At 39.4% G+C, this 11,940-nt stretch overlaps 1 protein-coding gene across 9 annotated transcripts in view; it reads right to left on the reverse strand.

Moving 5' to 3' along the window:
• clasp1a (cytoplasmic linker associated protein 1a) overlaps window positions 1–11,703 on the reverse strand; it is an 82,141-nt gene extending 70,438 nt beyond the window's left edge. For all 9 annotated transcript variants that reach the window (XM_036592208.1, XM_036592052.1, XM_036592272.1 and 6 more), the window contains exons 1-2: window positions 11,596–11,703; window positions 9,586–10,198 (exon numbers count right to left, since the gene is read on the reverse strand). In XM_036592208.1, coding sequence (XP_036448101.1) covers window positions 9,586–9,780 — 195 coding nt within the window. In that variant the 5' untranslated portion in view covers window positions 9,781–10,198; window positions 11,596–11,703. The remainder of the gene's footprint in view (window positions 1–9,585; window positions 10,199–11,595) is intronic.
• Between the last annotated feature and the right edge of the window lie 237 nt (window positions 11,704–11,940).

Below are 11,940 nucleotides of genomic sequence, written 5' to 3' on the forward strand. Positions count from 1 at the left end.
TGACTGGAAAAAGTCTGGCATGAAGTCACTGCAATGGTGCTTATGTGCAATATCTGTTAGTTCTCTATTACATGAAAGTTGCTGTTAGTTGTCTCCTCAGAAAATTTTGCTTAATGGTAATACTGCATGCGTCTCTCATTGTGAGATGGCAAGTTCTTGCGCTACCTTTCTGAGCAGAGCATGCATGAACAGTCAAGACTGGATATGTGGTGGTACACCTGCAACTGCAGTTTTAAATTAGTGTTTCGATTCCACACATTTCACTCCAAGCAACAGTGTGGTCAGAAGAAAGTTGCCAACAGGCCCCTCTTTTGAAATGAAAGTCTCAGGATCTAATAAGAGCAGTTATTAGTTACAATATGACATGGATCTGTGAGGGGCATATTAAAATTCTTCAGTATGTCGAGTGTGCTGGACTAAATTCAAATATACCGTACAAATTTTTAGAAAATAGTAGTTTTTTGTCAATACTTCGTTTTTCATGCTCATATTACTTATGCAGATACATAAACATTTATAAAATGTAGAAACTGGGACGACTACCACTTGGATTAGCATTGCAGAGTAATGTAATACTTATACAAATGCAGTAAAACAAATAAAATGCAGAGGTTTTAGCAAATCAACAATCTGAAATATCAGTCAAGATATATATCGGAATTACAGTCAATATAGCTTGCACATGTGCTGTCGCTACTACTGGAGACACTATTTCTATTGTTTCCAACTCAAATTGAGTAAAGTGGATAACACAACCATCCCTCACACAGAGGACGCTCAGTTCCCAGCTCAGGCAGGAAAACCTCGACTATGCCAAAAAGAGTCCTTGACCAAAACTGCTAATGTTGCATTTTAGGGCTGCAACTAACAACTAATTTCAATTAGTTGGCCCATTATCACTTTGATTAAATAAAGCAAAACACCTATCCCAAGTTATAGTTTACGTTTTCTGTCTTTCTTTTCTATTTTCTGACACAGCAACTGATTTTCTACATTGCTCGTGAAAACTATGTTTTTGAAAGGTGCAGAAACAAACACACACAAATCATGCATGACCGTCTTAGATATGTTGGTTTTCTGTATTTCTCCTATAATGATACAGCAAACATGAATTAAATAGTCTCTCTGTGGTCCATTACATCTTGTAGCCTAATAAAATTTGATATAGCAGATCACACACTAACTGTGAAGTCATCAACCTGTCAGATACGGAGACCTAAAGCAGCTCATCACATGTAAAACGGCAATGATCATGTACATGATGCTGGTGTTTTAAAATACATACTTTTAATAATTTCATACTAATAATGTAAAGTATCCGTTTAAAATGTAGATGTTTACAATAATTGCTGCAGATTTTTCTGTGTCATGGCTATGTGAAATTCAGCGATTCATCCTTAGAATTTTATCCTGCCTTACACTCACAGCCCTTTTCCTATGGACTACAGTGTGAACTGGTTTTAAACTGGAAAAAAAATATCAGTTTTTGATATTGGTATCAATCAACAACATATTAGTTACTGATTACTGTTATTGAGCGTGTTATTGTTATTGTACATCTGTGAATCCCAATTCGTACTACTCCAGGAGTGAAATACATTGCAGTGTATGTCTGGTTTAAACACACAAGCGACTGGGGTCATGACATCATATTTCCAGAAAAGCATTTTGGTGGAAGCTTTGCTCAGGCGACATGTGAATTAACAGAGCCTGACACATGTCTAAGTCTCCCCATGCAAGAGGTGACACCTCATCACTTTTACTGTTCGTTCATTCCCTGCCTTACAACTCAGGAGTGGCTGATAGTGAGGCTTTGCATAGAAGACTTCATTAACATCAATGTAATGCGTTATTCTCAGCGACAGGACAACAGGGCTGTCACAACAACTGTGCTGACTGACAGAACAGGGCTGGGCCTTATGCTCTGACATCAGAGTATTAAGCTTCATTCAGCTTTGTTATCTTATCAAAGTTTAATGAGCAATGAATGAGCGCACTCTCATGGAAACACGCTTTTTTTAGTTTTGGGGGAGAGAAGATGGGATTCTTGTATCTCAGCCAAAAAAAAATAATCTCTGCAAGGTCTGGGTGGCATTCAGGTCACATGACACAGTGCCTACTTTTCTGAGCCAATGTAAAGCAAAAAGCAAATAGAAATTTAAAAACAAAATCAGAAGAACCATTCTGCTTCCCTTCCAACTATTTTTCTTTTAAATATAGATAAACTCAACACTTGGGGTGAACTGGAGGCTGATTTCAGGCTTCAAACAAAGAGTAAGAGAAGGCTAACGTCACTCTAGTGTAATTCCGTTGTGACACAAAATGACAAGCCCACATTCCAGCTCAAAGGCATTTTGCAAGTGATCTATTGTTCACTACAAAATGTAAGTAAGTAAACAGCAGTGAAGGTTCAATGAGAATCAGGAATAGTGAAACTCTACCATATGTTTAAAGCCAAAAAGAGATCAGCTAAATTATGATCAAAATATTAATCTCAGAAATCATTAGATAAGCAGTCTTCCAAAGAATCTAGCAAATACATTTCATGTAGCAGTTCCATCATATAATCCAGCATTGTAATGAACCCCTAACTACATGGTTACAAGCAGACAGTTCAGCATTAGAATCACATCCAAGGGTCTAACCAGTGGAGGTCTTTCAATAGTAACAGACTTCATTAGGAGGCTCAGAATAATAGGCAGCTTTGACAGAACACAATGACAGAACAGATACCGCATGAGTGGGAGAAAAGAGTGGTTGAGCAAAGAAGGAGAGCATAAACCAGTCTGTGTTCCTCACAGAGAAGTAGTGATACAGTAAGATATCTGTGTCACATTAGTATCCTCAGAAACCTGCCTAAAATCATATTAGGATCAATATTAGGATTACAGCATTTGGTTTAATATTAGGATTAGTTCCAATAGAAGGATGCATTAATGTTTTGGATGAGCACTTTTGGATCTGCACAGAATGTTGCTTTATGCCATAATGGTTGTTTTCACATCAAATTTGCTGAACTCACTTTATTTGACGGTATATGTAGATACAGAACTGGAAACATCAATTACTGGCATCAGCCCAGAACTTTCATATTGGTTTATCCCTACAACGTGCAGCCTAAGCCATTTAGCCACAGACTGGAAAACAAAAAACAACTCAAAACAAAATACTTCTTCTACTTAAGGCACCTGGGATAAAACATGTGTCAAGTCACTAAAGGAAAGGTAAATATATGATAGAACGGTAATTAAAAAGGCCACTGCTGATAATTACCATTAGCCTTATAAATGTTGCTAAACAAAAAACTGGTCCAACAGTCTATAATACAACTGCATCAAGTAACAAGCCTACATGCAGTTAAACAAGGAAACGGCAAACTGATTATACAGTTTTTTTTTGGTTGTTGTTTTTAGCTGTGTTCAGATCTACCTAATCACAAAATACAACCAGCGCTAGGAGGATGAAGGCTAGCACATCCTATGAACCACGTTAAGCCGGCCCCTACAGCTATTCGAACTACCGCTAATTCAACATCACTGGACAGTTAAACACACTTGAAGGAGAACACTTATTGCCAATTTGGTTACCTCAGCTAACAGATGCCTGCACTAGCTAGCATCATGCTGAGTTATTGGAGGAGGGAGGGCCACCCAGAGAGAGAGACTAATTGTGCTCTCTTGGACTGCAGGCCACGGATGGCTGACACTCTTTTTTGAATGCAGAGAAAACAGAACAGCATAAACCAAAAGCTATTAAACTACATGTAGCAACACTGTTAAGGTTCGCCGTGGAAAAAGGACCATCTGATTGCTTTGATTCTGTTAAACACCTATGTTTACTTACAAGCTAAACAATAACCAATGCTAAACTACACTGCATGTTTGCTGGGTTAACAAAGCATTCTCAGGAAAAAATACAGGGGCTTGAGACAGTGAGAAAAAATACAATGCACCTGAATCAAACTATCAGAGCTGAACCAAAACAGATCTGTAGTGAATCAAAGAATGATGAACATACTAACTGTATCACTTTTGTATCATGTATCTAGATGCAGTGTGTTTGAAAAAGGGAGACTTGCAGCTAAAAATGACATTACTGACCACAGTCACAAACTGTTGACAAAATGTACTATCATGACATACAATGACCTTTTCACAATACAGAATATGTACCACAAGATTTAACTTTCCTAAGATTTGATGAGCAATAGTGCACTTAAAAATGCTATAAAAATATGTTTATGATGCTTTATAAATATTTTTATTCAACATTTTGCAAATGTTCCACTAAATCCAGTTAAACAGGACTTATTATGCAATCTTTGTAATTAAACATGCAGTTGGCCAGAGTTCATGTACTGATGATACACACATTTTGCTCAGACAAGCGTACTGTGATGTGTTGTGACATAATTTATCACAATACTATAAAACATTTTCATATTGCCTACACCAATTAGACATGAGACACAAAACCACCAGAGCTAACAGTTTTAACTGCTCAACTGAATTTCTGACCTGGAGAAGCACAATAAGTTCAGCTTTCCTGGCCTGTCAAATGACCACAGTAGGTTTCAGGATGAGGAAGGTGTATCTACCTGGGCTAAGCTGCTTAATTAGAGCATTCTGGCAGTGAGTCTGTCACAGATAACCACCTGCCTTCTGTCCAAGTGATGCTCCTGCTTTCTCTTGCTTACAAATAAAGGCTGACCATTCATTTGTACTATTTTTCATCCACAAAATACTGCAATAAAATCATTTACATGCATATAGCCTTTTAGCTACTTACACATCTTGTGGGACCCCCCCCCCCTTCTTTTCGAGTCAGAAAGAGTGCCACTAATTTGATGATCAGACTTTCTACCCCAATAATATGACATTTTTGTTTAAAGACATCATTAAACATTAACAACTTTTACAGTCATATATTTACATTTTTGCAAATCAAACAGTGGCTTAAGGATAAATCTGTTAGCCACTTCTATGAATTATGCATTAACTACTATGCACATTCCAAGCCACATGGTGCAGCAGCCACTAACACTCTTCTTCCACTCCTTAAGCATCCCATCCTCCCCTGCCTCCTGCATCAGTAGCATCATGGCGCTCTCCTGCTGCCAGCCTGGCTCCACACTCGTCACACACTGATCAGCCATGGGTCATGAGACAGTTCTGCGCATGCACACGCTACGATCAACACTCTGCTCCAAGACTGACAAAGAGCCGCTAGACATATACGGATTTGGCTTCGAAGTGAATATCCTGTTGTTCCCCTATTGCACAATCATACACTAATAGGAAGGCAAGGAAGGCATACTTTTTCATTGCAAAGGGCTGTGAGAACAGAAAGGCTACATCAAGGCAGGTTGACAATGTACAGTTTTCACCACATAATGCTGTCGTGGACAAACACTGCAAATCATGAAAATTCTTTGATCGTGAGTTAAAATAGGAAGTCTTTGAAAGAAAGTGTGAGGATGTAAGAAGTCAAAACTGCATTTGCATGATAAAATCAGATAATCTGACTTTTACCTCATGTGAGCATCACTGATGTCACAGAATCTGACACAGAATTCAGCTAAGATATTAGTTGCAGCATCTCACTCAGTGTAGCATGCAATAAACATATAAGACTGCTGTTATCACACAGTTTACAGCAGGCTTTACCCGCACACATGGTCAGAGTGAAATCTTACATGTGCTACTCCTGTCTGAAAAGGGAATCGAACCCCAGTCTCTTGCTGGATAAGTGTCTCCTCCACCACACCATCCAACCACTTTCAAAACAGATGCACATGAATAGCAGTACAACTATTTAAACGAGACAGCTGTTTTGAATCCCAAAACGTGTCAAGCAGCGGTGGCTAGCAGCATGGGGAATACAACAAACCTGTATCACCATAAGGATCTTTCTGAAGAAACTATTTATATATTACTTATATTACTTATTATGTTTTACATTTTTGTATATTTTGGAGGCGTTCTTAAGAAAAGCTGTTCAAGAAATGCTGTTTTCCTAACAATTTTATGACGCAAGACACATTGAAATCATGTTTATCATAATTTATCATTTCATATGATAACAGGACAAAAACTTATCATGTATTGCATTTTATATCCACATCATGCAGCCCTAGGAGCCAATATAGCTTCACCAAACACAGACAGCTCTTGGAGCAAAGTTCCCCACTAGCCAATACAACCATACTGTCACTGTAAGACTGTAAGAAGAAAACTTCATCACAGTCAATCAAGCTATTAATAAAGGGATATACAGGATTATTTTATTTTCAGAACTGTGAGGCCAAACACAAAATGCTCCTGAACCTTAACCTACCATCAAGATATCTATATTCTAATATGGCAATAATGACAGTAGTAAATACTAAAGTTATGTATCTGACATACAGAGTTCAAAGACAAGAGCTGAGCAAGTCAGCAATTAAGAGAAATGTGAGCATAGTATCTCACATTTGGGCATGCTTCATTTAGGGAGTTTACCATGAAGGCTGAAAGGTTAATTTGCTGTTGTCAGTTAAGCAGACTTTCAAAATAAATGCTTTAATACAGCTCATGCAGCTCGAGCCTGAGCTGAACCGAATCAAAAGGAGCCGTAAGGCAGAGTCAGACGGCCGCCTGCCACAGCGGAGACACTGCCCTTCCTAATACCAATGATGCCAAGGGTGGCACAGAGAAGGACAGAGAAAGCCTCAGTACCCCCAGCACAGCATATTTCCTCTTTAATCTGCTTAAAGGCAGAATATTCTGCTGTGGGTGAAGCGCACTGCAGTGTCACCATTTGCCACACATTCCTCAAAACCATTCACGGCTGACAGACCTGAGCAACAATAAAGATGTAAAGAGAAAATCTTGTTTAGATAGAGAATCAACCCAGAGTGTTGCTAGTCAAGTCAAGTTTAATGTCATGTGCAGTGAGAATACAGACCATCCAATATACAAAGAAATTACAGCAGCATATGTCTGCAGACAACAAAGTGTCTGGGAAGAGAAGAAAATAACAGTCACAAAGAAAAATGCGCAAAACAACTACGGCTGCAAAGAACTCTGAATTTGTCTGAAAAATGCGATAATTACATATTAAAAAAAGGGAAAGTAATCTGAATAACTGGGACATTTACCTTTTTTAATTAAAGCACACTCTTTGGTGCATCAGTTTTTATCAGTCCAATGAGAAACAAAGTTGTGTTTATGAATCTAAAGACAGCAAGATAATCTGCCTGCACATCCCAGGAAAACAGTGACTTATGGTTAGCCTTTGTTAATGGTCAGTCAAATGCTTGTCAAAGGCACAGTGGCATCTCTGCAGTAGTCAGAGGCAGGGCTGCCCAGACTCCATTCCTAACAGTCTGTATTAGATCTCAAATTGCAGCTCTCTTCTGCGTTTTGTAGTTTTGTATTTTTTATTTAATCAATCAAGTGAAACATATTTTGTGCTTTTCTGTTTCTTGTAGAACATTTGAAGACATAGAATTTGTTGCTAATTCCCATCCACTATCAAAATCTTCCCTACTGCTGGAAAGCTACTATCCTGGCAGGGCAAGGGCGAACATGTGGGTCATTGATGACACAAAACAGCTCAATGACAGGACAACCTTGTACACTTGTTATGCTGGCCTTACACCAAACAACTTTGCAAGCAATTTCACTGTTGCAGATAAATTTCCAATGTTGGAATAAAATCATAAGAGCCTTGTTACAGTTATGTCACGCTCTTGTCATCCCGATTGTTTGATATAAGGTGCTCAGGATAGCTGTCTTAAGTCAGTTTGTTTGTTTTTTATGGTTTAGTTCATAACACCCAATCAACAATGTGGAATCGCTGCATGTTTTGTTGATGTGTAAACGCTTACATTAAATAAAATAATAACTGCACATTTTACAGGTTAATTAAAAACTCTGTGACATTGTCTATAAATGTGAGAGGGTGTCAGACTTAGTCTTCTACAAGTCTTTTCCGAGTCTTTTGGTGTAAGGTTAGCATAAGTCTTCAAATCATATGAAATCATAGACGCTTTCACTTTGCACCACAGAGATTCAGGCTGACTGTACAAGGTTAACAGAACATTACAAGAAAAGATATTACATATACTGTCATACTGCATTTTGTGAAGCTTGACCCAATATACGTAGGTGTTACTACTAACTTAGTTTGCACACTGCTCACCTCATTAAATACAGTCTATGCTAAGACACGCTTTGAGATCAGCGTTTGCCATTAAATCTGAATGAATTCAGTGCCAGACAGTAGAAATAGTGAATGGCTTTTCTGTCCAAGAGCCAAATCTAAGCTTAAAAATCAATAGGCTGCTTTCTGAAAATAATTCCCCAGATATTAAGCATCATTCCAAGAATAAGGTAACAGGAGAAAATGTACATCAAATTATACATAAATAATAATGGCTACTGCTCATACATGACGTTACTGAAGTCCTGAAATCCCTCTGTACTCACAAAGGCCAGGACTTTGTTAATTATGACTAAACAAGGGCAGAAAAATGAATGAAACAAGCTCCATCAATTGCTTTCCAGTCTAATTATTGTTTCAAACGCCTGCCAAAAACAGAGCCTCAGCTGACCATGAGCCCTTTAACCAGCTCTAAGGGCCAACAGCTTATGAGAACAGCTTCATAGGGAGCAATTGTGGTTGTTATCTAGTGTTCCCATCCCATGATAAAAGCAAAGCTGTTAGATGCTTTTAGAAAGAAGTAAGGGAATGGTTGTATAGGACTGATTGTTTGACTGTCTTGCTCGAGGGCTGGATAAAGTGGCCATGAAGATAAAAATATAAGCAGACCTGAGACAAAATAACCGTTTAATAATGACACAAGAAAACTGAACTCACAATACGGAGATTCACAATATTAAGGTGGACAAAAAACTGGCCACTCAACATCAGAGTGTAGCCTGGTCCATGTTTCAAAGGGAAAGTGCCCCGACATTGTTTCTAAGATGAATTCTGGCACAATTCCCAGACAATAGCTCCATTAATTACAGCAGACATTAGAGCAGCATGCTGTGGCCAGTATGACTTTGCACTAAGGGACCACTCAGCTAAGAGACATACTGAGAATGGATTCTAGCACTCAAGCATAAAAACTACCACAGTCTTAAACATTACCTTGTATTCTACTTCATGTACATGGGTGCTTTTGTGTGCATTCATGCACTTATCTACTATTTTACAAAAATATCCTGAAAGGAATACCCCGCAATGTAAACTCAGTCCTTGCTACGAAAAAAAGAAAATGAAAAATAAAAGAAATAAAGAAATAACTGAGCCTAAAGCCAGCCTAAATTGTTACTGACACAACGATGGCTCTTGCTTTGCGACTGATCATGGAACCTGTCAACATGAATGAGTGCAAATTCACAGTGTCCTCAAAAAGCCAGTGCCATCTGAGGTGATTGCACTTACAGGATCGATTATGGGATTGTCTTTACTGCCAGTTTCAGGAAAATAGTCATTGAGCCCAGTAAACAATCTTCCACCAAAATCATTGCAAATCCTGAAACAGAACGTTTATCTGCAGGCCATAGCCTGGAGTTTAACAAACAGTGTTCTTACCTTGAAGTTGCTGGAGTTGACCCAGGAGGTGGCAAGGCCATCCACCATTTTATCTAGCGCGGTCTGGTCCTGCTCCAGATCATGGGACTTGTCCCTGTCACTGATGTAGTCGATGAGCTCCTGACCCACCTGCAGCCTCCGGCCCACATCCTTCTGTAGCACTTGTGCCAAACAGTACTCCATATTGGGCTCCATGGCGTACGTCGTTCTACCACCACCTCAGAGGCAGTGGGGTGAAAAACTAAACAAGTTCTTTAATGCCTGATGCCACGCCTTCCTCAAAATCAAACAACCAAACACAAAAAAAAAAAACTCACTAAATGTATTAATATCCAATTTGAGGCCAGATCCTATGTGCACTGCAGGCTAGCAAGAGGCTGAGCCTTGGGGATGCAGGCTTGGGAATGGCAGCAATGCACCATATGTGCCCAGACAACAGCTGATATGAATTGTGAACTCTCCTTTTCTTCTTTCTGATAGACCCAGCCAAAGAGCTACCAACAGCAAAACCGATGAGCCTGGGAGCAGCATTGAGTGTGGTAACTAGAGCTCGAGAGGGAGGGTCCACTGGAACACTGCTTCATAATTCAGTAGTCCTCTGCTGTTGTACTGCCTATGATCAATAGAACGGAAAGAAAGATTAACCTCTGACACGCCAGTGGAGTTTAATAAGCATGTTGCATGGTAAGAGAGTGACATACAGTTGGGTGCATTGCATTTGGCTATGCAATGTCACTTTAAGCCCCTACTCATTAATGATTACTTTCATATATAATATCACATATCAGCTTTTGTACTGCTGTTGTGTGGAACCTTTCGGAGAAAAACAAGGACAATTCCACCTAAAATAACAGGCAGAACATTGCCTTTATTAAAATGTGCACACCTCCTCGAATAGAACGGCATTTGAACTGCAGTTTTACAGGTTTTAATCTGCTGATCTCTGCTACACACCCTCTACGGTCCACTTCCACACTTTCAAAACAGCTGTTACTTTGATTGAAAGAGACAGCTAAGACATCTCAGCAAACAAGCAAAACAGAAATTCACATAGACTACCACACCTCCACAGTCATCACAAAAAACTGGACTTGAGACATGAGGGTCAGAGATTATCCGCTGCGGTTTATGCATTAACGTTACTCTAATGCCATCAAAAAGCTACAGTGACTGGTGCTGCGAATAAAGCTATCCATGGCTAAATACACATAAATACAAACAAACTGAACCAGGACGACTAAGTTAACTTGCCGTCACTTAAACTGAACCTCTGTTTGAGACATGTATTATGTGCTGAGACATTAATGATCCTAAAATCCCTTTTATTTCTGGTTAGGTTCAGTTTTACCTGCTTAAATTATGTGTATAACGTTGTTACCTGGTCGTTTGACTATTTTTTCGATATAATTTAAGTCTATTTGACTGTCTAGAAGCTTTAACAGGCAGGGAAACGGCGGAGGGTAGCTAACATAAACACAATAAAGCGTAAGAACAAAAAGAAAACTATACAAATGTACCTGTGAACAAGATTAGAGCTCAAAATTAAAGACACCTAACTAAAGGGTGAGTACTAAAACATGAGCTATCTTTCATGAACAATAATAAAATTAACGCTGGAAGGCAGGCAGTGGTCTCTGCATTGTGTCCTGGTGAGTCTTGTCATCGTCCTGTTAGCGTTAGCCAGAGGCTAAGAGCCTCACTACAACACTTACTACGCTACTGTGCCAGCCCCGAGGGATATAACTCATATATAAATACGATTCACGGTTAATAATATCCTCAGTAACACGAACAACGTCAACAGCGACGTTAGGGGTGTTTTATAAATGTGGGTCTGAAGCCAAATCTGACAGCAGCTCACTGGCGTTTTCATTGATTATTCCCAAAGCTAACCCCGCTAGCGTTAGCTCACACACAACACCGCTGCAGCTCACTGACAGGCTCAAATGCGCTTTCACTGAACGCGTACATGTGACGAGGCCGCCGGAAAATCATAGCGTGTTGACTCACCCTGCAGATTTGTGCGTTTAAGAAGAAAAACGGAACAGGTTTCGGACACAGAAAGATAAGAGCAGCATGGAGGAGCCGCTCCGCTCTCAGTGCTGTGTGGACAATGACGGGCTCTGCGTGTGCGCATGCGCCAAAAATCAGCACATTACGACAAGGCTTTGAGCGCTGAACGGAATATTCAAACTTCATAACTCATAACTTTATAAAGATCACTACAGCTACAGACCACAAACTACAGCCACCTGGAGTGGCACATATTTATCATGGGGTCAGCGGAGGGAAATACAAAAATACAGAACACCAAAATAGCTTTTTTTACTTACTTCTACTTTTCAAAAAATGTTG

The sequence above is a fragment of the Colossoma macropomum genome, unplaced genomic scaffold (assembly GCF_904425465.1).
Source record: "Colossoma macropomum unplaced genomic scaffold, Colossoma_macropomum, whole genome shotgun sequence".
NCBI lineage: Eukaryota > Metazoa > Chordata > Actinopteri > Characiformes > Serrasalmidae > Colossoma > Colossoma macropomum.